Source organism: Aptenodytes patagonicus, chromosome Z, assembly GCF_965638725.1.
Source record: "Aptenodytes patagonicus chromosome Z, bAptPat1.pri.cur, whole genome shotgun sequence".
Lineage (NCBI taxonomy): Eukaryota > Metazoa > Chordata > Aves > Sphenisciformes > Spheniscidae > Aptenodytes > Aptenodytes patagonicus.
In genome coordinates, this window is record NC_134982.1 from 12,462,988 (window position 1) to 12,490,973 (window position 27,986).

Here is a 27,986-nt window from a genome sequence, read left to right on the forward strand (position 1 = left end):
TCCATCGGTGCAGAGGGAAGGGAAGAGTGCCAGGGAAGCACTGAGCCAGAGAGAGCTCAGTGCAGGCTGCAAAGGGGAGGCCTCGCCTGTGGCATACACAGGAGATGGGGCTGGCATGGGAGGAGAGCACTATTACAGGTGGTAATTGTACACCAGGATTACTGGCCCATGAGCCTTCAGCTTCTGCACTGAGACACTTCACATGATCCTGTGTCTACCCTCAGGTGTTAGCTGTTCTCCTCCATTTGCCGTCTGTGGCTGAACTGACTGCAGGTAACAGAAACAAAGAAAACGCTGAGCTTCTCCTTACAGGAAGAAAAGAGATTTATTTTAAAAGGTAGAAAATACGTAACAAGTAGCATGGTCCTCTATGTTGCAAGCCCTCTGTCCTCAGTGTAGATAGGATGTTGTCCAGCCCGGACTTGTAGTGATTCCAACCAGGATGAACAAGAGGGTTTCGCCAATGATTCCCTGACTGAGCTCTGGCTGAGGACTGGAGAGCAGCATGCCAGGACGCTGATGCAAGGGCAGAAAACTCCCTCTGCAGAAAGACCTTCTTGCCCCTTGTCTCAGCTCCTGTTCAAGTGCTCCTGCACTCAACAAAAAGGACACACCAGTTTCATTCCTTACTTCCCAAGCCCAGCTTCGCTTGGCACCCAGAGCAGCAGGTACACAGGACCAAAACAGAGACAGAGGACTTGGAGAGAAACAGGCAGGAAATCAGTAGAGGTATCTGTGAGAGAACACGCTGTTGGGAGATATCCAGTTTGTGACTACTAACAGTGTGAGGCGAGGGGTCTCCAGGAACGTTGAAGTATTGACATGCAGACTGTCAGGCACTGTGGATCTGCGCAGACTGCGACTGCTCCCATCCTCTCCCCTCTGCCAGGATGAGACTGGACCAGATACCGCAGTCTCAGCCACTGAGACTGGCTGAGTGCTGATGAAAGCTCATTTCTGCAGCAGCCCCGTCTAAAGGCACAGGGCCAGCTGGGTGCAGCAAAAACAAAAATTAAAAAAGAAAAAAGGCTGCTGTATGTCTGGATATGTTCACCCAGTTAGGCAAGGCCCAGCAGCACTGGAAGGGGATAGGGCTGAGCCACTTTGACCTGCAAGAAAGTCAAGAAACAACTCAGTGGAGGACATAAAAAGAGGGCTCCATTCAGCAATCCCCGTATGACACGCTTGCAGTCACCTATGCAGATCCCACACGTTTTGTCTTTCTTCTGCCTAACCTCAGACACAAGGAGCATCCCCTGGGTATGTGAATACCCATGTACAGGAATGGAGCAATTGAGTCAAACACTTCAGGGAGAGGATTTTCTCAGCCATCAAGAGGAAGACGAGACAGGCGCCACCTAAAGAGCTTTGCTCCAACACAAATTCCTGGGAGCGGAACCACGCAGGGAACTCAGCAATCCCGGTACAAGGCTGCAAGGCCCGCAGTGGGTCTGCAGCCAACAGCATGGTCTTCTGATCCCTCTCCACTCCCAGCTGACACAAATCCAGATTTTTCCAGAGGTGTACAACAGCACCACTACTGCTTCCTTCTGCCTTCAGCAACTGAATGGGACAGGGATTTACCCGCTGGCTGCACAGGGGAGCTGCTCATCCACTAGATGCTTCAGACAATTAACGAGTTGGGCATAGCCAATAGACCAGCTGCGTCAGATGGCCCTTCGTGGTCCACTCCATATACTCCTATAACCCACCCAGTATATTACAGCCTCAGTAACCAGCTGTGTTCCCAGCTGCTGAGACCTTGTTTAAAGTCCTCACAGACCGCTGCCTTTTCTTATGTTCTCAGCCTTGCCTTTGGCTCATTGCCTCTGCTACCCCACAGGGCTCTCTGCCCAGTACCCACTTCTGATATGTGTCTCTCTCCACAACATTAAGCCACTGCAGCTGACTACTGTAGCATGCAGATATGCTTTCTGATAGTACTCGTCCTTCCAGCCCCAGGCCTCTAACAAACTGTGAGCTCCCTCCAGCAGCCTTGTTACTGTACTGCAAGCACACTGTGCACCACAGGTGCTGGGAACCCAACCTTATGCTGATTTTTTCCCATTTTTCCTGGCCTCTTTGCAGTCCTGGCATGGAAGCTGGTCACTGCCCTCTGTTGTTCTTGCTCTATTTCTAGGTAGTTGGTGGCTGCAAGATGCTCCAGGTGGAGCAGGAAGGGAAGTGACCCTTTGCTCCTCATTTCCCAGGGAAGCTGCAATTGCTGTCTGCCCTCCTGTGTGCTGTCTCCTCTTACCGTGTCACTTGGGCTCTACATCCTCAATGCTGAGAGCTTGACAGCAGCTCCGTACAGAGGTGTTCAAGGGGGTGGAAGAGAACTGCAGTGAGAAGCAGAGAGACAGCGTTAGGGGAGCAGTGACTGGGACGCTGGCCACATCACAGCCCCTTCTGTTGTGGACTTTTCTTTGGGCATCTCTCGGTCTCCCCCAGCCCGGCACTTCCAATGAAGAGAGTCTTGACACAAGACCACCAAATAAAACCCGTGACCCAGGAGCTAGGAAACCGAGTGTTACTTGTGGAAGCCTCCTCTCTCCTGTCCCTGGGTAGAGCAGCTCCACGTGTCCCAGAGTGGCCGTGGGTGGCAAGGCTTGGCAGAGGATATGCCCCAGCTCACCTGCTGGATTTCCTGCATCGCCAGCCGTATGGAAGAGTGGAGGCGAGGGAAGGCTCGTTGGCTGCCTCTCTCCTTGCCTGAGCTTGGCTTTGTCCTACTCTTGTCCAGGCTCTGTTGGTTTTGGCAATTCTTGGTCCTCTTGAACCACACATGCCTGAGAAACGCGGCTGTTCCCGACTGCAGAGCAGGTCTGCTGGTGGAAGGCCTGGAGGGGCAAGGCTGCTCCTCTGGAGGGGTCTCCCCCTTGGCTGCTGGTGGACCCACCCTGAGGCACTCCAGATCTTCGTAATCCAAACTCTCACTACTTTTCTGAGGGAGGGAAGAGTGGGTTCAGCAGTGGCTTGCAGACCCTCCACACACCCCAAACAGCACAACGAAGAGGAGTACCCAGCTGTGACCACTGCTGGCATTCAGGGGGCAGGGGTGTGTCATCCACCCACCAGGGCCTCTCCCCCACCTCAGGACTCCCCAGTGCCCAGCTAGTAGTGTTTCCCAGTGCATGCAGAAGAGGCCAAGCTGCTTGGCCAGAATGGCATACCACCAACGGGAACACAAAAGAGAGATGCTGCCACAGTGACTCTGTCTGCTCGGGGCACAGTCCATGCCCCATCCCCTTTTCCAGCTGCAGATCCTTGACATTCACCTGCCCACAGGGAACAGTCAGTATCTCCATGAAGGGCTGTATGCCCACAGTCTGGTGATACTGAACCAGTTCAGTGAGCGAGGCATGAGCCCGGTCTTCCCCCAGGATGACATAGCGTGCGTTGGGCTGCATTTGGATCATGTAGTGTCTGCAGCGGCCTTCGCCCCTGGGGAGATGGACAGACAGAAATAGTCATGGCACGGCGCCACAACGTCTCTCCAGGACCCAGTCATTGCTTTCTGCACTTCTTGTCTCAAGAGGCCAGATGTGATCAGGAGCCACAGTAGCAAACATCACAAAGATGCAGGAGATGCACCATGCCAGAGTGTCACATGCTGTGCTAGTAGGTGCTGGAGGAGCAGCAATTTCCCCAAAGTCAGTGACAGGAGAATCCCGGCAGCTGGATCCAAACCCCAGCAGACTGTACCACCTCTCATGCCTCTTGTCCACATTAAAACTCTGCCCTACCCCTTGCCTGAGCCTGTACAAAGACCATGCCCTTGCAGCACTCTGATTGCCTCACCTCAGGCCCTCCTCTAGACTCATCTCCTCTGCTCCGGTTAATGCTTCTTCCAACCTGGTTTGCCCACTCAGCCATACAGCACAGCCCAAGCAGGACCTGCACCCTTGGAGCCACAGCACCACACCCACAAACAGATCTAGTTTTTGGCGAGAGACAGACTCCACAGTGTCCTGTCTGCCACTCCAAACTGTCTGAGGCACCCACAACAGGAGAGGCTGAGCATCATCCTCACTGGACTCCTCTGTGGAGGAGGTTAACTCCTCCAGCCATGCATAGCTCAGTTTAGGACCTTCTTTTTCCTTCTCTGCAAGGCTTATTACCTACCTGTATGTCAGGGTGTAGCCTGGTCGGCTCTGGCTGATCCGAACAAGGAAGCAACCCAAAGGCTTGTCAATCAGCAAGTTTTCAGCTTCCCTGGAAGCAGGAAAGAGTTTTTCAGCGGACAGTGAGCAGCTGCCTCTGTGCAGGGGTGCCCATCCTGTCTCACGTGCTACCATGGGTAGTGCTCCCACTCCACAGGGAGGCCAGCATCTGCCCCATATGTTCCTAGCTAGAGGTTTCCAGACTCAAGCTTGCTGGTGCAAGGAGGCATTAGCAGACTGAGGAGGCACAATACTCTCAGCCAAAGCCTCTCCAAGCAGGGCTGCTCCAAACCTGCTCCAGTGGTCTGACTAGTGCAATAGAAACAGCTGCCTTCCAGCACAAAACGCATTACAAAGCATCGCTGAGATGAGGAGGCTGTGCACATACGCATTTCCTACGCTCCAGGGCTGACAGAAGAAGTCAGGATGCTGTGGGGTAGTGGTGCTCAGCACAAGGTAAGCCCAGTCAGTGCCTTGGAAAAACACCAACACGGATTATACCAGCCTGGGTCTCTCAACTTCCTGCTGGAAGGTCTTCCCCCTCTCTGCCCAATAGACTAAGCATTGCTTTGTGCTTGTCATGTGCCCTGCTCCAGGCTAAAGGTGACTGCAAATCACACCAGTGCAGTTTGGGATTGCTCTGGCTGCTCTGTTACATACGCCTGAGCTTACACTGCTGTATGGAGACTTAAATCCAACAACAGGAAGCACCACTTCAAAAGTATCTAATCGTCAGTGTCTTTGGGAAGGATCTGCTATGTCTTTCATTGTGAAGTGCTCATGGCTAGCCTACATTCAAATTCAGACAGTTTTGTCGTCCAGGTGCTAGGTCCTCTCCTGCATTCTTGAATCTGTGGACAAAAGCATTAATGCAGGTGGGGGCCTTGTTAATTACCTTAAAAAAAGAAAAAAAAATGCAGCTACCAGGGAGTTGTTGGCTACTGTAGTGTCCTTTACTAAGCTAATGTGCTGTATAAGTCTCTGAGTAATGTTCACACTGATAAACTGACAAAATCCAGGAACCTGTGATGTAATAATGCTGAAGGAGACTTACAGCTTTAACAGAAAGAAGTTACAAACTGGAACAAGAGGATAAAGGTGTTCAAATGACAGGCATGCTTGGCAGCAATGTCCACACACAGGTTCCACCAAATAAGAGACACTGGCAGTTAGCAAGCATGCAGCACCATATGCAGCACCAATTAATGTAATTTGCGCACAGGAGAGACTATAGCCAGAAATTCTGACGTCTACCTGCTAACCCCACCGTCTTGCTCCTATCCGATCACTGGCATAATCAGCATTTCTCTGATTATCACACTGCTTGGAAAGTAGTGCTTGGCTCAGCCAAGAGAGTGAAGTGTGAGGCATACCCAGTAGCAAAATTTCAAGCATTTAAATAAAGGTTTTCCCAAAAAAGCTTGATAGTTCACAGTCTCATAAACAACTCCGTAAGAAGGTAGGGCTTTGTGGATGTCTCTCCCAGCCTAAAGGGATGTAAATTCCACCTACGCTGCACTCTCCTTAGATGGGCAGAGGTATCAATAAAAAGCCTTCCTTTTCCCATCTCTGAGGGCTTTGGGGGAATCTTGCCATTGGGTACTCACTAAAGCCCCTCTTCATACTTTTTTAAAATAAATGTACACTGAATTCTGTATTCTCTTGCTGTAAACTGAGGTCTCCTCCTGACCTAAACTGAGAGATATGAGAACAGTCATCATGAGTCAGGCCAAAAGTCCATCTTCATTCCATATCACGTCTCTGCAAATGGTCCACAACAGGGTAAATGCATGCATTTATTTCCTCTCCAAGTACTTCCCAAGCCTCCCTTCCCTGCACAGGATCTGTATTTAGGAACCCACAGTGGACTTATTTCCTATGAATTTCCACAGTCCTTCCCTGGACCCATGTAAAGTTTCAGCATTTGTATCCTGTGACAGGGAGCTCCAAGCTTCCCCCTAGGGGTTTGAAGCTCACAGCCTAAAAGTGAAAGGTTATGCAGGTCACTCCCATTCCTTAAGGAGGCAAATCCTGGCAAATTCAACCTACGCAGTCTTCCTAAGGACACAGCAGCTTCTGCCTGCCTGCCACAGCCCAAGCTGCAGCCACTGTGTCCAGCATGCTCACCTCCGGCTGATCATCCCATGCAGCCAGCTTGGAAAGGCCCCATCATCCTGCATGACCTTCTGGGCCTGCGTCTCTTTGAACCAGCGGAGAGTTGCTCCTCTCTTGAGTTTCCTCATTTTTGCCTCTTCTCCAGTGTGTTCCTTTGTCCCCAGAACAGGGCGAGGCACAGAAGGGTCCAAGAAGTTATCAAAAGGAGTGGACTGAAAGTGGGGAGAGGGGGAAAGTGGGCATGAAAGCAAGGTCAAAGGCAGGGGACCTTTGAAGGGATCACTTTGGTAGTGATCCCATTCCTGAGTCCCTTAAGACAAGATCAGTCGTAAACGATCAAACGCTGCTTTCAGTTCCTCAGAGGTCCTGACTACACTTTTAACTAACCACAGTAGGAAAGGACCCTCTCACTCCTCATAACAAGAATGACAACGTTCTCCTGGGACCACATGCAGGAGAACATGTGCATGCAGAAGGTGGAAGGAGCAAGGAACCAGCACACCTGGCTAAGGGGCCCCAAGCAGAGCCAATATCGCTACCTCTGTTAGTTTGCTGCGTGGCCGTGGCACTGGTGGCTTATCAGGATGGGGACAAGGCTGAGGGCGCCTCTTTCGCGGCATGGGGACTGGAAGGGAGATTCTTTCTGCAACAAGATGAAAGAAATAGATGAAATCTAGCATCCAAGATCCATCCTTCACGTGCCCAGGACAGGGACAGGCTCTGCTGCATGGAATATATGGGAAAGACACAGCTTGGCACTCCTCCCAACACAGGCAGGCAAATGACCTTCACGACACCGCTTCTGCTCCCCAAAGAGAAGGATGCATTTTCAAATGGCAGAAACGTCGGCACCTCCCTGCCCACCGCATCAGTGGAGCCCCCAGCCCCAGGAGAGCCAAGGGCAGGCCATCGTCACCTGGAGCTTATGGCGCTTCGAGGTGATCATCGCATGAGTGGCCATGCACAGGGGCAGTGGGAGTGGGAGCAACTCACTCTGGGCCTCTGCTTCTATTGCCAGCTGCCGGCTTCTTTCTCTCTCTGCCTCCTCCTGTAGCCGCTGTGCCTGAGCTCTCAGCTCAGCCACCAGTTTTAGGTAACTCTTCCTGTATCTGAATCCCCTGAAAACTGTTCAGAGAAAAGCTGTGGTTAGAACAAATATGCTCATCATGCCTTTGTCACTCCCTGGGTGAAGCACGCTGGGTGATATTCCTTCACCCAGTGCAAAGCCCTCAACACTTCAATCACATTAATAAAGAGCAACGCAGACTCTACTTGAGCAGGCAGTCAAAACCATGTGAGAACTGTCTTCTACTCTCTAAGCTGCCGGATCACAGATTTAAAAAAATCAAATTACAGATCTAAGCTCTCATCTCCAATGCCAAGGCACAGGATACCTAAAAAACAAAGTCTCACAGAAGGGCCTCTGTTAACCATCTATCTTGCTGGTACCCTTCAGACACTACTCAGTAAAAGCAAAGCTCTTCCGTGCAGGAGATGGGATTTCCTTGGTGTCAGCCCACAGGATAACCTTTCTCATAAGCAGCCATGACAGGGTTCATCAGGAGCTTTACAGACATTGCATTATCCCGCCTACTCTACCAGGTACTAAAGCACATGAACTGAAAGCTGCACTCTCTCATTTCCCACTACCCACACATCTTCCTCACAGATGAGAACAAGGCACAGCGTGTGACAGCCTGATGTTTGTCATACTGTACAGTGCATAGCTGGAAGCTGCTCAGATGCTTCAGCAGTGCAACAACCTGTACAGAAGAGAAGTACAACAGAGAGGGACCAGGCAGGATGACAGCCTCCTCCTCCTGGTTGCACAGTCCTCATGGAGCCTGTGCAGAGGGAAGTACCAAACTGCCCACAGTGCCTGCTCTGGAGAAACAGGCTGCCAGAGCAGACGCTACCCAGAAAGGAAAGAAAAAAACCCACACCAAAACAAAACTTCATCCCCTTCTGCCTGTCTCTGAAAGTAGGTATGAGATCTGCTTACCTCATCTTCTTTTCCCTCTCCTCAGTTCAACACCACTCAGAAACAAGCCCTCACTCCAGAGGATGGTTACCCAAATCTCGGGACGCAGCCAAATCATATGCTTGCCCGGCTCAGCTCAGTTCTCCTACACACATGCTTTCCCTTTCCAAGGCTCACGCTGTCTGATGGCTCTCCCTGACTGAGGATGAGCACTGAGGAGGTGGGCAACTGCAATAGGCACTCTGACTCCACAGGGCCTTGACATGGAGATGGCACCTAGCCTGCCTTTCTGTCATCTGCAAAGGTGCAATGGTGGAACAGGGACTGGAGAAAAGCTTTTCCTTGCCCTGGTCTGAGATCAGAGTTGAGGGACTCTCCTGCCCCAGTGCTCACCTTTCTGTATGACAACTGCTGCTCTTTCCAGTCGCTCCACATACTTTGCCAGCTGTCCCTGGTGCCAATATTTAAAGAAAAGTCGTGACTTCCTGAGAAGTTGGGGAGAGAAAGAAGCAGTGAGAAACAGTTTGTCTAAACTTGCATCCAATCATCCTTTGGACAGACCTTTCCTACAGCCACAAAGTTCTCCCAGAAGAGAACCAGGTAACAGTCTACATGTATAAAATCTCTGCAGTTCAGGCCCCTCATTCCCAGCAACAGTGATTCACACCTACCCACATATCCAGCCTTTCAGCTCTGTACTTTGCAGTATGTCCAAGCAGCTGAAAGAGAGGAAAAAAGTGAAATAAATAATTTTCCACCCAAAGTGAACACCATGCAGCCAGTGGTTTTAGGTGCATAAAGGGGGAGAAAGTGCCTCAATGATCCTGCATTACATTCTCTGTCCCCCGTCACCCGATCACATTCAGTAACTGGCTGTCAATCTGTAGTGCTCCTTGAGGTACGGCTAGGATCACATTCAGAAACGCCAGCAAATGGGTTTCCTAGAGGCAGATTTCCTTCAGCTCTCTGGGAGGCAACTCTGCAGAGCCTATTTTATTCTCAGAACTATTTTCCCTCATTTCATTTCCAAGCTCTTTGGAGCACACAAGTTGCAAGGTCGGCACAGCAAGACTTCTGGGAGAAAGTCTGTTTTCCAATTCCAGTTTCATTTTGCAGACTCTAGTGATAAAATTTGGGTCACTCAGAAAGATTCGCCAACACTTGGAACGGAAAGCAATACTCTAGCTGCACCACACAGACAGCTTCCTCCCTCTGCCTGCAAATCCAGCCTGTGAAACCATAGTGGCACTTTTTGCTAATATCTCACATAGCAAAGCAGAAGTGGTTTTCATTTCTATCTCAGCCAACTTCCACTGTGCCAGAATCTATATCCAAGGTAATTCTTTTCTCAAAAGCATCCTATGTTTTTTGTGTCTGAAAACACACCGTGCTGCCTGTCTACCATCATCTTTCTCTCATCCATGAGATTCTCCCTTGACTTGGGTCTCAACTGGGTTTGCAATTCTTATTAATTCAGTATCACCAGTAACTTCAAGGAAGCTCTGTGAAGGCTGGAGGAGGTACTGCCAGGAAAGAACTTTCCCAGGAGAACATTCAAATCCTTTTCTTAAAAGACTGAAAAAACCCCCAATCAGCTGGCTGCCCTACATGCTTCATTTTCACTATCAGTCACAATTGAGCATGGCAGGAAGGAGGGACTGGGAAAGTGGAAAGGAATGGGTGTGGACTTGCTGCCCTAGACGTAGGAAGTAAAAAGCTGACAGGGTAAGACTTCAGAGCTGGAGGGACATTTATATGTGTAAGGAACAGTCAGGTTCTGAAAGTGCTGGGGGTATATTATGCCTGTACACATAAAAAATTCTTGGACCAGAAACGTCCTCTCTAGCCTGGGAGACATTCAGTGCTGGCTGCTTGCTCAGCATTGTCTTTATCTTCTTCTTCTCCCATGAGGCCATCAGGAAAAAGCCTGGAGAGGCACTTGGAAACTGTGCTGAGCCCCCGCCATACTGAGTTCAGACACCCTTGACAGTTATTATGACTCCCTAAATTGAATACATTAGCCAGTTCTCATTCCACAGGATAGCAAGGCATTACAGTAATTGAATTGAATTGCTACATAGCAATTGAAGAAAGATTTCATTCATCATTGTACCAAATGCTTTTTAAACACTAACTGTCCTTGCCTAGGGATTTGTGTTCCCCATCACCACAAAAACCCATCCTCATTTTGTTCCTTTTACTCAGTTTGCTATGCTACCCTGAGAGCAAAAGTCTCTGAAGAACAAACTGGATTGCATGTAACAAAGGAAGGGTTTCTACCTTTCTTTTGTGAGGGAAACATCTGGTTTAACTAGAAGAATTCCAAATCTGTGAAAAACAAACAAATACAGCAAGGTAAGAGCCACATCCTTGATGTGCTGAGCTGATCCATGTCACTCTCACAGCAGACAACAATAAATCACTGTCTTTCCCACTCAGCCTCCCACAGCAAACAATCCCATGATCTCAGGCATGTGAACTTTAAAGAGGCTGTTTCACTCCTTGCCCATATCTGGTTACCAGGGTCGCTTCCCTAACAATATCTAACAAGGAACATTCAAAGGTTTTAACAAACCTTTCAGCAAATTCCTCAAATGACGGTCTCCAGGAGAAGCCGTCTCTTCGGATACGGATTGTCTCCAGCAGTCCGTTGTACCGGAGCTGAAGCAGCACCACAAAGAGGATCAAAGAAACAAACAGAAACAGATCATTAGGACATCAGTTTGCTCCTCTGCAGCCAGAAATGCCTTCATTCAGCCCTAAACTTCTCTAGTTCAAAACGAAAAAGTTTATTTCTGAAAATGTTTCCTTGGTTAAAGACTGAATTTACCACATCCTGTAACTCTGATGATTAACCATTCTCAGTTAAAAGTTGGAAACCATAAAAACCAAGGACTGAAATAACTTCACCTCCCAGCCATGGGTACTGCTTTGCCTCTGTCCCTTAGAGGATAGCCTTTTACTTCCAAATCTGGACAAAGAAGTACTCTGAGGCACGGATGAACTTCCCTCTTAATCCTATCCTTTCTTATATACATTAAACAGGCCACAGAGCTTTCTGAACTCTTCTGATCATTTTCAGTATTCTTTAAAGCGTCTGGATCTCAGACCTGCCACAATATCCAAAGACAGTCATATCAGCACGTTTCAGCTCCTATCAAAGCGATCCCATCTTGGCTCCTATTCAGAGTTGCCCTGGCTGATGGGCGAGAACAGTCTCCTCCGGGAAGCATCATTTTTTCTGGAGTACTGTCTGTACCAGTCCCCATCCAGGAGATGCAAAGATGAATCCTAGTGCCTGACAAGCAGATCTCATTGCATTCATGAAAAAGAAAACGGGAGAGAGCTAAGATTGCAAAACCTGGACCTAGCAGTCTGTGTCACAAAAACAACCAAGTACCCAGAACATTTACATGCATAAAAAGTGCGCCTACTCTTTCTCTTGCAAGGGGATGCTCAGACCAGTCAGCTTCCAGCTATCTGCACAGCCTTTTGGTGGGGTGTGCCCTCCCCACTGAGACATGGCAGAAGTACCTGTAAAGGACACTGCTTTTCCTCACCTGCAGCAGCACCATCTGGCTGTCCACCACACCTGGCTCCTTTTGGTTGTTGGGCTTTATACAGCGCACAAAGTGCGGGTTGGCAGAATACATCCTTTCCATGAGCACCATCAGGGAATGCTGGCGAGGGCAGAGAAAGATCAACATTCCAGCAAGCCAAAGCACTGCCAGGCCCCAGCGTGCAATATCCTGCAGCAAGAACTGTTTTACCACCCCACAGCAACTTCCCAGGCTCTGATAACAATGGTCACTCCCACCATTATCAGCTGTACTTGGCACTCAGAAAAAACCCTGTCTACATGCTGGATGCTTTAACTATGCTTAGCAGCCCGAAAGCTCTCACTAAAATATCACTGCACTCATCTCAAGGGGCACTGCAGTGCAGCAATACTTTACCCGGAACTGAGCTCCGGCAGACTGTTTTCGTGTGCTGTTGAACTTGTTGTCTGCTCCTGGTATGACCTGAAACCAGACCCAAACAGAAGATCACCCCTGGAAGAAGTGCTTGATTGCCATCCAAAGAGCTCTGCTGGAAGGCAGACGGCAAAAAGGAAAGAGGATGGATTTCAGGGGAGGGAAGACAAGTTAAACATATCAGCAGAAGCAAACAGTAAAAAACAAAGGAGAAATTGTTTCAAGCAGATTGCTGTCTGCTCTTATTTTCAACCAATTTCTGTCTGCTCTCATTTTCAGCCAGTTTCTCAAATAATAGATATCAGATAACTATGCCATCATTTATCAATTGCCATGTGGACCTGAAGTGCAATACCTTGGCTTTCACATGAGGCATTAGTGTCCCCGTCCTGGAGACAGTGGCTGGAAGAAGACAGACAATAGTTAATTTTGCACCTTTGCTCGCAATCAACCGTGTCTAAACATTCAAGCCTCACTTCACACACAAGTCTCCCTACAAATACTGAATCACAAACAGGGCATTAGGTTTCACCACGTGGAAATAAAAGGAAAGAGCTAAAGAAAGGGAGAAGAAAATGCAAATATATGAAGCATACAGTATTATTTTCTGCCACTGAGAAGACAAGGCAATCAGGTTATTGAACAACCCTAAATGACCTTCAAAAGAAATATCATCAATGGGCATCTAACAATGCAGAAAAAAGTACAGATAGCAAATGGGAAGCTCACCTACAGCAGTCAAGACAGGAAGTTATATAAAGTCAGATGGCTTAAAACTAATTCAGTGACAAGATGAAAAATTCAGGGAAGTTGAATCTACTGAAGGATCTAATGACAGTCTTGCACACCCTTGATGCAACAGTCTCATGTGAATCATAGTATCACAGAATGGTTGAGACTGGAAGGGACCTCTGGAGGTCATCTGGGCTAACGCCTTTGCTCAGCAGGGCCACCTAGAGCCGGCTGCCCAGGACTGGACAACCAGTCTGAGAACAGGTTCTCTCTGCTGTTTATGAACTTTCAAAGAGTTGGGACTAGACTAAGTATCTTCAGTAACAGTGTGGAAGTGGTAATGAAGAAAGATACTCTTGAGCGTAAGAGCTGAAAAACACAGTGGAGAATAGAAATGAAATTCATCAGTTACTTGTAAATCCCAGAAAGTGGCATGCACTGAATAGGAAAAAAAAAAATTTCTGCACCAGAAGCACTGTGTTCGGCCAGACAAATTCCAAGGAAGCGACCACCTGACTTTTCTTTAAATGTTTACTTTCATAGAAGCCTTGGAGACTCTGAGGTCTTATCAATAACTAGAAAAAGGGAGTGTAGCGGTGGGAGAGAAATAATGCATGACCTCAGGGTTTTTTAACAAATTGTACCTGAAAAACAAAATGTGTTTGAAAAGGATAATCTCTACACTCATTGCTTGTGGCTTTACAGCACTCTATTTTCAGCATGAACAGCTAGAAGCTATGACCTTGTGTAGCTTCATTTCTAGATAAGAACAGAGCATATGGAAAGTGCTAGTGGAGACAGTCCTGCACTGGCCCTGGAGAAGGTGGGCTATCTGATCTGAGGGAAGACATCCGAGCAGTGGATAATTCTCTGGAAGAGGATACAACCTGCCTTGCTCTCCAGGGAGGAATGAACAGCTCCACCAGCTCGGTATATGCCAGCAGCCCCACTCCAGGCTGCAGCCTTCCCAGAGTCTCCCCGGGGCTGCCAGCTGTGAAACACATTCATAGCATACAAGTCTCATCCCCACACTTAACTCTTGCCGAGGTGGGCCTTGATTCATGTAGGATGCCCTACCATAGCAGAGGGACTTGCCTGTGAACAGCACACTGAGCAAGGGAGTGACGCTGTTGATGAAGAGCCCACGGACGTTGGCTGGCAAGGTGTCTCTGTTCTTCTCTAGAAAGCCCCCAGCAGTATATTGTACCTAGGGGAAAGGGCAGCAAGTCACTAAGGCCAGCAGTGCTCACAGGCTTGCTGTGAAAGCCACCTCCACAGCTTGCCAGAAGCAACTGTTAAACTGAATGTACATTGGCTGGCATGTGAATTCTGTACACTGGCTCACACCGTGAATTCTGTAAATGCATATGCACGCCATTCAGATGCAAATCCTGAGGAACAAAACCCCGCTGATGGCACTGAGGCATTAGAACCACAGAAGTGCAGCACAACACTGAGACATCCACCTTTTCTTGTTCTCCTTTCCTTGATTATGAAGTTTCATTTATTTTTGGTTTATGCTTCACTCTTTTCCTTGCTCTCCCCCTCTTCCCTTTGAATAGGCTTCCATCCTGTTGTTATGCATCCCCTTGTGTCTCTTGCTCTCTTCCTTTCTCGTCTCCAGCCTGGCGCTCTCTTTCTACGTTAGGTGTTAATTTTTGTAATAAAGAATGTCACAGGTAATAACTTAGTCAACAATGGTGAGATGGGATTACTAAATTGCTTATTACAATGACCTGAATTGTCATCTCTGCTCCTGCTCCAAAAATTATCTCCAATCAGTTCAACATACTTGGGCCAATGCTTTCAAAATTGGTAGCAGTAAGGTTACATGCACAGTCCTAAACCCCAAGCTGCTTAGATACCATTCGAATGTATAAATAATTGCCTCCACTTTCAAAACACCTGGCTGCTCTCACTGTGTTCCTCAGTGCTTGCAATAAAATAGTGACTGCTATGCTTTGGAACCCAACAGGTAAAGGTAAAGCCATTAGACTGTCCTTTGGTGCTGCACAGCGGATGCAGGGCTTTTATTTTATAAAGGACTATTTTAAGACTAGAGCTCCAATAGAACGATGACGAGTACAGCAGGTTCTTCTAATATCCTATGCTTCCCAGAGGTAGCCCCACTTTCCTCAGGGGTCCTCTCTTCCTATACCTTCTATGGAAATCCCAGGGAATCCTAGGAGGCAACTCCTGGGAACACATCACTTCTGTTACATCATCGTCAGACCATACACTCCTTCACATCAAAGCCTTATTTGTCAAGCAGCACATTTCCCTGCTCCTACATACGTTACAACAGCATTCTTCCTGCAAACAGTACATACCTTCCCAGCATAGTGAATGATGCTGAAGCCCAAAACACGGCTTCGGCCTGGCTGGAAGTGTAAATTCCCCTTGAAGCTGCTGTTTAGTTTATCCACAAATGTCTTATCAGTTGCCTGCAAGAAAGCAGATTTCATAATCAAACCATAAGGCTGCAACAGAGACCTGATCAGGGCACACAGAAGCAAAACAAAGTGTTGGAAGTGGCCTTGGCTGTGTAACAGTTTCATACTGTACTCTCTCTCAGACTCTCCACAGGGATGCCAATATCAGTAGACTGTCCCTTATCTGGCTGTCCTGTCTCATCAGTCACACATGGGAATACTTCTGCTCATCCTGCTCTTTAAAGTCACACTCCAACATAAGAGCTCCCTCTGCAGCCCAAATATTTATTGCTACATTCCCCCACACTATTCTTCTATCCCCTATCTCATGCATACCTGAGGAAATGCACTCTGCTCATCCAGAAGAGACAGAAGCCCAAGTGGCTTGGCCAGGAGCAGATTCTGCAGGGAAAGGAGACACATTACACATATCTAAAGCAGTACAGGGCATCCACTCTCACCTACACCACCCTTTGAAGAGGTTCTTCCCAGGTGCATCTCCTCCCCATGAGAGCAAGAGTAAGACTCCTCTCTTGGCTGGATGGAGCAATTCTCTTCTGTCAGTCCTCTCACTCACCAGAATAGGTTGATTATTGTTGAATGTGATAGTCTCCCAAGGCAGCTCTTCTTCCTTGTAGGCAGCCTGCTCCAGCTGGAAAATGTGCTGAAACAGAATAAAAAGAGGTTGGAGCACCCCTAAACATCTTGCTTCCCACACTGAACTGAGGACAGAGGCATTGCTCTCTCACCCACGGCATCAGAGGCCCAAGATGAAACTGCTGTTCTATGTGCTCATCTGTAAGCCTGTCTCTCACTGATCCTGGTGCATAAAGCAGGAACACTTCTCAGAGTGTAAGTGTCCCTGCTCTGCCAACTTTGGTCATTGCTTGACCCTTCTACTCCTTCCTTCCCTGCACCAGTGGCTCTCCTGCCACAGCAAAGAAGGTTGCTGCTCTCTACCCTGCTTCACTAATCACTATTTCTGTCCCTCCAGGCAACAGACCTGTTTTTCCCCAAGCTCTCCTTCATGTGCCAGGTAGATCAGTGCTCTGCTTTCTCCACCACACAAGGTGAGATCACCCATAGCAGACTTACATGGTTGAAGAAGTGCTGCAGCTGCTCATTGGCCAAGTTTATGCAAAGCTGTTCGAAACGATTCACTGCAAAGTTTTCAAACCCAAAAATATCCAAGATACCTAAAAGAGGGAAGATGAGCACATCATGGAGCCTGCAGACCATCCCTGCAGATAGCTGCGTACCCCCCCACACAACTAAATCTCCCATCACCCAGCTCTTGTGGGACAGAGAAACCCCAGCCAAGTCACCAGCAGCACCTCTCCCATAACTCTCCCTGGAGAGCTAGTTAGAAGCCCCACTCCCACCCCCGGCTCCTCTGCAAAGCCAGAGTGCCCCAGAACTACAGCCTCACAGTTGCTTCAGACCAACAAACTGCTCAGAGTTGGCCAAGGCTCTACAGACTTCATGCTGCTGACTAGTATCTCCAACTTGATCATGTCTTTGATAATGGATCCCTGCACGCAATCTCTGTGAAACCTCACGTTGTACCTTTCCTTCGTTGGGGCTGAGGGACGCACATTTGAGGACAGAACAGAAGCAAGGCAGGCAGAACTCACCTATCTCCCTCAGTTCCACCTCAGAATCCATGTTCTCAGCCAGCAGTTCATTGATCTTGCAAACGATCCAGCCAAATACTCGGCCATATGCCACCTTTGCAATGGAGTCCCGAGCATCTGCACAGAGAGAACAACAGCAGCTCACTGAAGGGCTCCAGGGAGAGCAGGGAACACAGCACACAAGCTGCCTCAATACATCCACCTCTAGCAACAATGTCTAGTGGTTTATGAAGCTATTTTAAAGATCGGATAAACATTAGATATCCGTCTGATTATCCCTGTCCTCTGTAAGCTCGAAAAGAGCTCTTTCATTCCAAAATCTTCACAGTCTTTCTACAAGATCAGATATGACATACTAAGGCACTTGTGAGACCATCTAAAATGGAAAATTTCCTTTCGAAAAAAGTACAGCCACTTTTCAGAATATCCAGACGTGCTTTCCCCTCTGCAGGTCTACGGAGTATGGATTCCCTCACTACTAAACCAAGTGAGAGGCTCCAAGTTGTACTTGGAAAATTGAATGGTTCTGTTCCTCCTAGCCCACAGCTGCCAAGTGTTTAAACGCTGTGGGCAAGAGGAGGATGCAATTGATGGAAAACTTGCTGACATTCAAAGAAGGAGACCAAATCAACATGACCTACTGCATGAGGCACCTACTGTTGGGAGATGTTTATTTTATTGTCTAGAGAGATGCAAGAGAAGACATTTGGGAAACAGAACTAGCTAATTCCCCATTTTCAGTTTTTTCTTTAATTTATTTTAAGGAATAATCTAGAAATCCTGGGATTTCATGCCTTCTTAAAAAATGTTTAAAATATTTCATTTTAACTGAACCTTTTTGTGCAGATTCTCTTGGATTATTTTCTTTTCTTATTGAAAGGGAAAAAACCACCTTGCACTTGTTACTTTAACATACTTCCCTTTCATCTCACTCCCTCCCTGATACCGTGGTATCTCATTGATTCTCTCAGTTATTTCTCCATCTACTACCTAGAGCTCTGCACGCTGCCAGCACTCTGCAACAGGAGCCTTCCCCTCTTTTGTACAAATACCTCCAGTTTCCTTCTAGGCTGGACTGAGGGAGAAAGCAAGGCTAATTCCTTGGTTTCTCATTTAATTTCTGCAGTCTCCTGGAGATCAAACAAAAGCAGCATTCATGGTCCTACATGTTAGTAGTAAGAGACTAAACAGATAAACATGGACATACTTGCCTCTGTGCAAGAGGAATGAAGGGACACAGACAGACATCTTTGTTCCCAACAAGTTGCACATATGCGGGGACACCCTTCCACCAAATATGGGTCAGTCTTTCTAGCCAGCACATCTGCAGTTCATTATGTTTCTTACCTTCTGCCTGCTGCTGGGTGTGAAAACGCTGAATCTGCTCACCTCGGGTCACTGACATCGTACAAATAAGGCATTTTAACAGTTCATCTTCTTGGACTCCAAACTGACCCTGGGAGAGAGGAAATAGATGAGGACAGTCAATAGTGTCGTGGTTTAACCTAACCCAGCTGAAACCAGGACAATAGTAAACCCTGGTTCTACATGTGGGGATTGCATCTCCTTGCGTCTGTGCAACACCCAGCGTAATGGGGTCATGATTCAGATTCAGGCCTTTGAGCCCCACTGTAAGATAAGTCTTACTGTTAACATCTCGCAGCGCTGGAGTCAGATGCAGGCTCTGAGATCTGCACTATCCCTGCAGTGACGAAGCTCACTCTCGCCCTCTCTCTGAAATACTTTCTGTTTTGCTCTCCCAGTGCTGCCACCTTTCACCTTCTTTGGGAGCCACGCCAGTCCCTGCTGAGTGGTTTAATGACTTATTGAACAGCACCACACGGAGGTGACTGTGCAGGTGCTGAGATGTCTGAGCTTCAGCAGACATCAGAGTCACAGGAACCCACGAGAGACAGGAAACAAAGGAAACTCAGACACAACTGAACCCCTCAGTAATCACTTTAACAGGAATTCCCCTCCCGTGGGCAAAAAACAAGAAGCAGACTTTAAGAAGTAAGACAAAAAGAAGTTGGCTGCTGAACAGATGTAGGTGGTTGTTTCAGGTATGGTATAGGAGGGAAACAGGCAAAGATATGGGACCAGATCCATAGCACCAAAGGTGCTGGGATTTCAAATAGGTCAAAATAAAAAGACATAGAAAAGGCAGAAATACGTTACGCTTTTCTGTTCTGTGTTGTTAACAAAGCAGGATAATGTACCCATCCCATATAATAAAAATGGGATGGTTCTGGGGAATATCTATTACTTAGTCTGAGATAATTTCATGTGAAATAGTAGAAAGTTTAATTCTGGATAACCAACAAAAATTGATAGCAGTTCAGGTGGTATCCTTGGACAAGATCTGTCGAAAACACAGAACTAGTGTTCAGATACTGCACACCTGAATTTCTCCAAGGCATCATCACACTTAGTAACATATAACACTTAATTTTAAAAAGCTTGTATTGCATGAAGTCAACAAGACACGTGTGATATCGCCATATGCAAGACACTGGTTCTAGACACACGAGAAAAAAGCTGGGAAGTGTTTTTTTGGGAATGAATAGAAGTGAACACAAATGCAGTCGTGGGGTCATACTGTGCATTTCTGGAAAAAACTTGCTCTTCAGGAGCCTTCACACTCTGAGGTAGAAACATCCTCTGCCGTCTCTGGCAGGAGCAGCTCCTGCAGTCACACCGCCAGTGGGAACCAGCATCATATCCGTAAGGTTTCTGTCAGCTCTTGTGACTCACCGCTGCAGCCTTCAGCCATCCCCAGGAGGCTTCACTCACTTTTACAGACCCATTGCTCTCCTCAGGCTCAAAGGTCACGTTGCCCAGAGACAACACGCCAGCCAAGATAGCCTGCATGTCCACTTGCTCCTAAAACACAAAAGAAGGGTGACTGAAAACCTATCAGCATGTAACATATACAACACGGAGGCCCCAGAAGTTGGAGAGGTGAGGGAAAGGCACAGGAAGCCTGTGGGAAAAGGCTCTACACAAAGTCTGACAGACTCAGGTGGTTTGGAAGCAACACAGAAAATCCAGAGAGGAGAGAAATAAGACTGAGCCTCAAAACAGCAGCCAGAAAGAAAGCCTATTCCTGCAGGAAGCACAGATGGAAATTAAAATGACCCCAGAACTGACCTGTTCTTGGAAGCCCACCATGTCAAGGGCATTGCACACCTCTTGGTATTTGTGCTTCCAGCGTTGAGCTACATCCTGTGTACCAAATCGTCCACTTATGTACCTGAGAAAGTGTATATCCCATACAAAACCATCACACAAGCAGCACAGCAAGTCAGTCCTACCCCAAAGGAACAAAGCAGATCAGTTGCAGTGGAGACGTGAAAGGGAAAAAAACTTTTCCAAGGTAATGCAACAAAGAGGCTCCAGACCTCCCAGCTTCCATGATGACCCATATGATCTCTTCATGCACCTCCATTCAGATTCCAATCCAGTTTCCATTCATTTGTTTACCTGTACCAGGCTCCACAGATAGAGCCACAGGGCAGAGCCATAGGCTCCATTATGCTGCTTTCCCCTCCATCCCCCATCATGAAGACTAAACTAGGGTCTGCCTTTGAAGTACCTGTAGAGTGAAGGATCCAATAGCCCATACATCTCCTTTTCCTCCAAAGAGAGTCCAGCAAACATGTAGTAGAAGATATGGAAATTCCTCTCCCTGGTATCTTGTTGCACTACCCGTGACTTCTCTAACAGGTACTCACTCAGCTTTGCACCTCGCACTGCACACAAGAAGGTGACAGGGTAAACATTGGACTTGGGAACATGAAGCTGACCGAGCTGTCCTGCATCTCTTATTTGGTGATAGGAGCATGGAATTGTCTAAAATAACTTTCTTGTGTACAACACCCTCTAGGCTGCCCAGAACCCTGCAAATGGGCTTCTCCATGCTTCCCATCATCTTAAGAGATGTCTGCTCACCTCCTTTAGCAGCAACCAAGGCTTCTGGCACCACAGGGTACTACTGATACCTCCCCTGCACCGTCTCCCCCATATCCTTCCTGTACTCCCACACTGTCCAAACCCAGGCCTTATCCTACAGCTGTGGTTGCTGTAAGATTTTACTTAATTGCACACCCTTCCCACAGGGAGTCAAGTGTCAAAATTTCACCCTCCACAAGTTCTGGCTACTCAGTCTACTCCCTCCGGTGCCTAACCATCCCCCAAACTAGTAATTGCCCTTGACTTTACCTGTATTCTTCTGGAAACGCAGCTGTATGTATTTTCCAAAGCGGCTGCTGTTGTCATTCATCACAGTCTGGGCATTGCCAAAAGCTTCAAGCAACGGATTTACCTAAAACAAGTGAGCAAGTAGAACAAGCATTCTTCAATGATCCAATCTAACTTACTTGGAAAAATTTAACTTTAGCATTTACTATTCAGCATTCAGCTGGAATAGGAACCACTCCATGAGTACTCAAGAGCACCTATTTTATCATATCCTGGATAAAGGAACTGAAAGAGGCAAATATAACAAAGACTAAGCAGCATGAGATTACTGAAAATAAGCACAATCAAACTGATTTGATCTCAGTGAGATCATTGACTCATTTGTTAAAAGATAAGGTTGGTATAACGGATTTCCACAAAGCATCTGACGTGGTATCACTAGATAATTTGCTATACTACAACAATAAACAAGGTAAACATGGCACTCAGTAAATGTAAGCATGGTAACAGCTACTGAAATTTGTAGACAGCATAAGGCTCAGGACAGTGAATTATAATGAAAACTAACAGAACAATCAGACCAGCTTGGTAAACTGGGTGCAAACAAGGTCACTTTTTCCGTATTTCAGCAAAGAATGCCTGTTGGAAGAACGATGCCTTAGGGTACATGCCGGGCAGCCTGCTGAACACAGCTTTACAGCATGACACTGTAATCCCAAAAGGGCTAACTTGGCCCTTGAATAGATCTACAGGAACCAAATAAGATGACTGTTATTTCTTCCATCACCTCTAGGTTTTCCAAGGGCAGCTCACCTGGATTGAGGTGAACTTTGTTTCCAATGGAGGAATTGCAAGCTGGCTACAAGCATTGCCAGTCAACTCTTTCAGGGTCCACTAGGCCAGGCCCTACGCTGAGCAAACACAGCTATCCTGCTTCCTGAACCTGCTCAGGTCAGAAACAGCTTGGCAGCGTGGCCCAAGCCAGCTCTAAGTGGAGCCAGCAGGTGTATCAATGCCACATTCCCACAACGGAGCACAGGCATTCACCTCGGATCCACCATGGATGATACCACATTGAAATAATATGCCATTCCAGAGCCCAAAGCATAGCACAGTGTTTACATGGCAAGGTTTTGGTAGCAGAGGGGGCTACAGGGGTGCTTTCTGTGAGAAGATGCCAGAAGCTGCCCCCATGTCCAACAGAGCCAGTTCCAGCCGGCTCCAAGATGGACCCGCCGCCGGCCAAGGCCGAGCCCATCAGCAACAGTGGTAGCACCTCTTTGATAACATATTTAAGAAGGGGAAAAAATTGCTGTGCAACAGCAGCCAGAAGAGAGGAGTGAGAATATGTGAGAGGAACAACTCTGCAGACACCAAGAGCAGTGAAGAAGGAGGGGGAGGAGGTGCTCCAGGCGCTGGAGCAGAGATTCTCCTGCAGCCCGTGGTGAAGACAACAGTCAGGCAGGCTGTCCCCCTGCAGCCCACGGAGGTCCACGGAGGAGCAGATATCCACCTGCAGCCCGTGGAGGACCCCACACTGGAGCAAGTGGATGTACCCCAAAGGAGGCTGTGACCCCATGGAGAGCCCGTGCTGGAGCAGGCTCCTGGCAGGACCTGTGACCCCGTGGAGAGAGGAGCCCACGCTGGAGCAGGTTTGCTGGCAGGACTTGTGACCCCGTGGGGGACCCACGCTGGAGCAGTTCGTGAAGAACTGCAGCCTGTGGGAAGGACGCACACTGGAGAAGTTCATGGAGGACTGTCTCCCGTGGGAGGGACCCCACGCTGGAGCAGGGGAAGAGTATGAGGAGGAAGGAGTGGCAGAGACAACACGTGATGAACTGACTGCAACCCCCATTCCCTGTCCCCCTGCACCGCTGCAGGGGGAGGAGGTAGAGAAAATGGGGAGTAAAGTAAAACCCGAGAAGAAGGGAGGGGTTGGGGGAAGGTGTTTTTAAGATTTGGTTTTATTTCTCATTATCCTACTCTGATTTGATTGGTAATAAATCAAATTAATTTTTTTTCCCCAAGTCGAGTCTGTTTTGCCCATGATGGTACTTGCTGGGTGATCTCTCTGTCCTTATCTCGACCCACGAGCCTTTTGTCCTATTTTTCTCCCCATGTCCAGTTGATGAGGGGGAGTGATAGAGCGGCTTAGTTGGCACCTGGTATCCAGCCAGGGTCAACGCACCACACACAGAAAGATCTCTCTGGTTCTACAGGAAACCTAAAAACACAAACTTTAAAATGAAGTAGTCCAAGAACTTATTCTACTTAATCTATCACATGGAAGGTTAAGGTATGATTTGCTCAAAAAATCCCACAACTCCTTGGGGAGCAATTCAAGTGGAAATACTTCAGACCAAAGAGACAAATACATTTCAAAATCAGCTAATAAAGGTATATGACAATAGCAAAGATGAAGTTAGCCAGTTAGCAGGTATGTGGCTGACAGTAAGTATAAATAGCCAAGTAAAGGTGACTGAAGGCTGTGTGGATTCTCCATCTCTGTGTACCATTAAATCAAGACTTCATTTTTCTAATAAAAGTCCTTGTTCTACCTCAAACAGGAAATTATTTGGGAAAATGCCCCTAATCCCTTGTCACAGAGAATATGATAAATGATTGCAATGGTTTTCTATCATTTAAGATACCACTATATTCCCAGCAAACACATTACTGACCTACCACCAACCCTTCTAATTTGCGGTCAGCTATTTCACCATCCTTATCCACTATTTTCTTATGTCTTACGATTTGCTCCCTGACCTCCAGTGGTGACTCATCAGCAGGCTTCCTGAGCCTAACGCAAGTTGTCTTGCAGCAGTGTTGCTTCTGCATCAAGCACCATCCTGTAATGACCTACCTGAAGGATCTGCTGCTCCAGCTGTGAGTTGCCTTTGCATAGGTTCATTATGTGCTGCAACAATAGCTTCGTACTCTCTGTTTTCCCTGCACCACTCTCTCCGCTGCCAAGAAAAAGCAAAGGAAATTCCAGCAGCTGTAAAGTATAGTTGTTCTGCCCCTTATGTCTTAGTGCCCCATCACATGAGAGTGCTCTCCTCTCCAAGAGTTTCACAACTTTTTCAGCTGAACTGCATGTGTAAGTACAAACTCACACCACAGCTTTACACAGCGGGTTCCATGAGGTCCCGATTCCTCCCCAGGGGAATTTTTCCCCATCTGCAAGGAAGTACAGATATACCCCATGCCGTCACTTCTGGATGGGGTGCACAGGACAGACCATTTGCTCTGTTTCTTAAGAAAAAAAATATATGTAACTTCTGGAAAACAACCTCCTTTAAAAGTGATCTGATACATTGACTCCCCCACACATGCTGGAGTTGACAGCTTCCTCTTTCTTCAAAGAGATTTGCCCCATGCATGTCATATCCACAACTGAGTACTGATCTTGAGACACTGCGGCAATCTCACATCTCAGGCGCTTCACACATTCATATGCATCAGCCGGTTGAGAATGTGGGCCACAGAGCTGCCCACACACCCACAGCGGCAGCGGTGCACGTCACTCTGCTGTCACATGTGCCCAGCACCTCCACCTCCAAGTCAAACAAGCAGCACTTGGAAAGCGCAGTTTCCCCAGTCCTGGGAGGAGGAATGTACAGTCAGTGAGACAACATGTCCTTGACTGACAACATCATACCAGCAGAGAACTTCAGTGCATCCATAAAAAAAAAATATGCAGGAAATGCTGAAGGTATACTTGAGGGCAGGTCTCTGTTTCCACACCCGACCTTTGAGCACCTGGTGTGGCTTTACTGCTTTGTAGCTCCCAGTGGCTCTGTGCTTGGGATCAAGTAGGTGTCATAGGTGGCTAAATACCTCAAATACTACAACAGATACCTGATCTCAAGCACAGATCAGGCCATCACTATCCGAGTATGCACAAACAAAATAAGACCATTTTGCCATTTAAGAACATGCCATCCAGACAGCGCCCCTGCTCAGTATATAAGATGTTTCTTTTGTTTTCAGTGACTTCCTTCCTCCATGAAAGCACTATCAATCAGCACTGCCATGGTTCAATCTTGTCCTTGTACCCTCCAACAAGCACAACAGCTTCACGAGGTCCTGCAAACACTATCCAGCTGCAGGTGTGTAACTGCCCCAGGCTGTGAAGAAAAGCAAAGTCATCTCCAGGAGACCCAATTGCTATACCACAGCATACCCAGGCTGTGACTAACATCCGTTGGGATTGGGATGGCAAGAGGAGCCAGTGGAATTTGCAGCACAGGACAACTTGATTGCAATGAGCATTTGTCACCTGGGGGCAGCCGCTGCATTCAACATCAACCTCTGAAACATCCCATCCAGACCTCCCAGATGAAGCTGGAGAGACTAAAGAGACCACAAAGAATAGCAGAGCCTGCTGCGTCCCCGTGCTGTTCTGATGAACTGTGGTCTAACAGGAGTGACTTCCTCCTCCCCCCTCTGCATCAACTTTGCTCAAGCCAGGTAATCTTATTAATGAGTGTTTCACCACTTGCACAGAGCAAAACCATGAACTTCCTGTGACAACAACTCACAGACCAGTTAATAGGGTTGCAAGATGCACAGGAGTAGCTCAGTCTCTCATCTCTGAGACCACAAACTGCTGGCAGAAAACAATCAGACGGCTGACTTCTTCGCAAACGCCCACAGGTTACTCTTTCTTGTCTTCCATCTCCGAAGACAAATACTATGACTGTTCTCCATCCCTAAGAGTCCTACCAGCAGCACCTCTTCCACCTGCTGACTCCACAGCCACCACTTCATGAGAGGACTTCATGTAAAGCACAAGCACTGATGGCTTGCAGGCTAGAGAAATGAGTGGGGCTCAAGTGACCCTCAAGGTCAGCTCCCAGTCCCACCACGACACTCAGCAGTGATTCAGCAAGTCATTTCCACACCACATAGACTGAAAATACTGATAAAATGAACAGAAGACCAACATAAAGGAAGGAATATTAAATCAAACAAGCTGGCAATTAACATTTTAACTGAGATTGCATTTAAACTGTTCTCTACAATACACGCAGTTAGTGTTTTGAGGCTTTCTCCTTGATGCTGTTTGAGGCTTTCTCTGCTATAGTTGATGTTGTTTCAGGCTTTCTCTACTAGCTGATGCTGCTCTGCAGTTTTGGCAGAACAATAGTAACATCATGGAGTGAAATGCTTGTGACACGGGTACGCTCTTCAGTTACCACAGCCCATTTTTTTCCCTTCTAGTGCAGAAAACTGCCCACGACAGTAAGATTTTTCCTTAGGTCTTAGGGCAAAAAAGCTTCCGTTTTTCTTTCTCCTGCTCTTTGGTTATACATGGGAAGCTCCACTTTGGGAAAACAGGTTCCTTTCATTATGTATAACCTCTATTACAGCAGTTACGGTGGGAGTTGTTTCACGAAAGAAGAGCACCCTATGGCTTTCCCCAGAGTCGTTTAAATCTTTCCAATGCCACATCCCTCCAGAAGCAAACCCGACATATTCAGCTGCGTTACCAGCATCGGCAGCCGAGCTGCTCCACAAAAGCCAGCTTTGTTCGCCATGCACCTCCGTTCGCAAACGGAGAGGTCGGGAAGAGCAATGGATGGCAAGCGCAGCTGGATTTTGACTCACCAACAGCATTGGTGATGATCTTCACCTGAAACTTCAGCAGGGAGAGCCCAGCAAGAGCTCGCTGGCCACCACCCGGACCCCCACCTCTGCCTGGCTCCAGCAAGCCCCCAGCCCGGCCTGGTTGCCCACCCAGACCTCACCTGATGACGATACACTGGCTCCGGGGCCCGCCGCCCCGGCGGCCCAGCATGGCGTGGTAGGCCCGGCTGGCCACGGCGAAGATGTGGGGTGGCAGCATGCCTGTCTCGTGGTGCTGGTACCGCTCGGAGACCTGGGGGGAAGCGGTGGCAGAGAGGTGGTGAAGGGGCTGGGGGTCAGCGGGGCCCGGCCGGCAGGGGCCGCGGGGACTCACCTCTCTCCCGTACAGCGGCAGGGGCTGGAAGGGGTTCATGGCGATGAGGATGTCCCCGACGTCGGTCTGGCGGAGAGGGGAGAGCCCGTCAGCCGAGCGCCCGCCACCGCCCCCCGCCCCGGCCCCGGCCCCCGGCACTCACGTAGACCTGCTGCCGCAGGAACCGCTCCCGCAGCCCGCCCAGCAGCGCCGCCTCGTCCAGCTCCGCCAGCGCCGCCAGGTCCCCGGCCGCCTCGGACGGCGGGCGACGCTCCCCCAGCGACACCATGCCGGGCCGCTCCCAGCGCCGGCGGCGCCGCCGCCCGGCTGCCCGCCCTCCCCGGCCCGGCCCCGCTCCGCTCCGGCTCCGCCCCGGGACCGCCCGCTGGGGCGGGGCCGCCGTTTGAACGCGGGGCGGTGTCGGGGACCAGCAGGTAACGGGCGGCGGGGGCGGTGTGGCCCCACGCGGGGCCGGGGGTGAGGGGGCGGCCCGGGCTGAGGCGGCAGCGGGCCTCGCTGTGGGTCTGGGACGCTGTGGGGCCGGCGGGTGCTGCGCTGTGGGGTGCTGCGGGGTGCGTGTGCCGGTTTAAAGCCGGCAGCAGGAGGGGAGAGCAGATAAGAGCCGCCCTGAGGCCTCTGGGGCTGAGCCTTCAGGCCGCCTCTTCCTCAGCAGTCACCGTCCTCAGAGGTGGGATGTGGAGCTGTGCGGCCCTTGGAGCTGACCCACGAGGTGGTTAGCACAGATTCTGAGCCATCAAGAGTGGCTATGTTGCGATAATAAAGGGAGATTTTTGGAGGATATTCGAGATAG

The 27,986-nt window shown here is 48.6% G+C and overlaps 1 protein-coding gene across 1 annotated transcript; it reads right to left on the minus strand.

The window, feature by feature from the left end:
• Nucleotides 1-306: 306 nt before the first annotated feature.
• Nucleotides 307-27,464, minus strand: LOC143172934 (myosin-IIIb-like). The gene is made up of 30 exons (XM_076362825.1): nucleotides 27,339-27,464; nucleotides 27,197-27,262; nucleotides 26,985-27,115; nucleotides 24,095-24,197; nucleotides 21,253-21,355; nucleotides 20,627-20,783; nucleotides 20,182-20,284; nucleotides 19,786-19,914; nucleotides 18,379-18,487; nucleotides 17,032-17,148; nucleotides 16,493-16,593; nucleotides 15,975-16,061; nucleotides 15,734-15,799; nucleotides 15,296-15,409; nucleotides 14,061-14,172; nucleotides 12,589-12,635; nucleotides 12,216-12,281; nucleotides 11,820-11,939; nucleotides 10,835-10,920; nucleotides 10,540-10,587; nucleotides 8,931-8,978; nucleotides 8,653-8,744; nucleotides 7,272-7,403; nucleotides 6,818-6,921; nucleotides 6,291-6,490; nucleotides 4,126-4,215; nucleotides 3,279-3,444; nucleotides 2,636-2,944; nucleotides 2,258-2,339; nucleotides 307-1,109 (listed from the first exon to the last, which is right to left on the minus strand). The coding sequence occupies exons 1-29, from the start codon at nucleotides 27,462-27,464 to the stop codon at nucleotides 2,262-2,264; spliced, it is 3,210 nt and encodes a 1,069-aa protein (XP_076218940.1). The 3' UTR covers nucleotides 307-1,109; nucleotides 2,258-2,261.
• Between the last annotated feature and the right edge of the window lie 522 nt (nucleotides 27,465-27,986).

Bases quoted from the DNA above. Each gene is read 5' to 3' on its own strand.
- LOC143172934 (XM_076362825.1), bottom strand. From the start codon at position 27,464: ATGGTGTCGCTGGGGGAGCGTCGCCCGCCGTCCGAGGCGGCCGGGGAC. The intron at 4,216-6,290 runs GTGAGCATGCTG...TCCTGCTTCCAG, and splicing joins CATGGGATGATCAGCCGGAG to GGAAGCTGAAAACTTGCTGA. The intron at 2,945-3,278 runs GTGAATGTCAAG...TCCCTCCCTCAG, and splicing joins TGACTGTTCCCTGTGGGCAG to AAAAGTAGTGAGAGTTTGGA.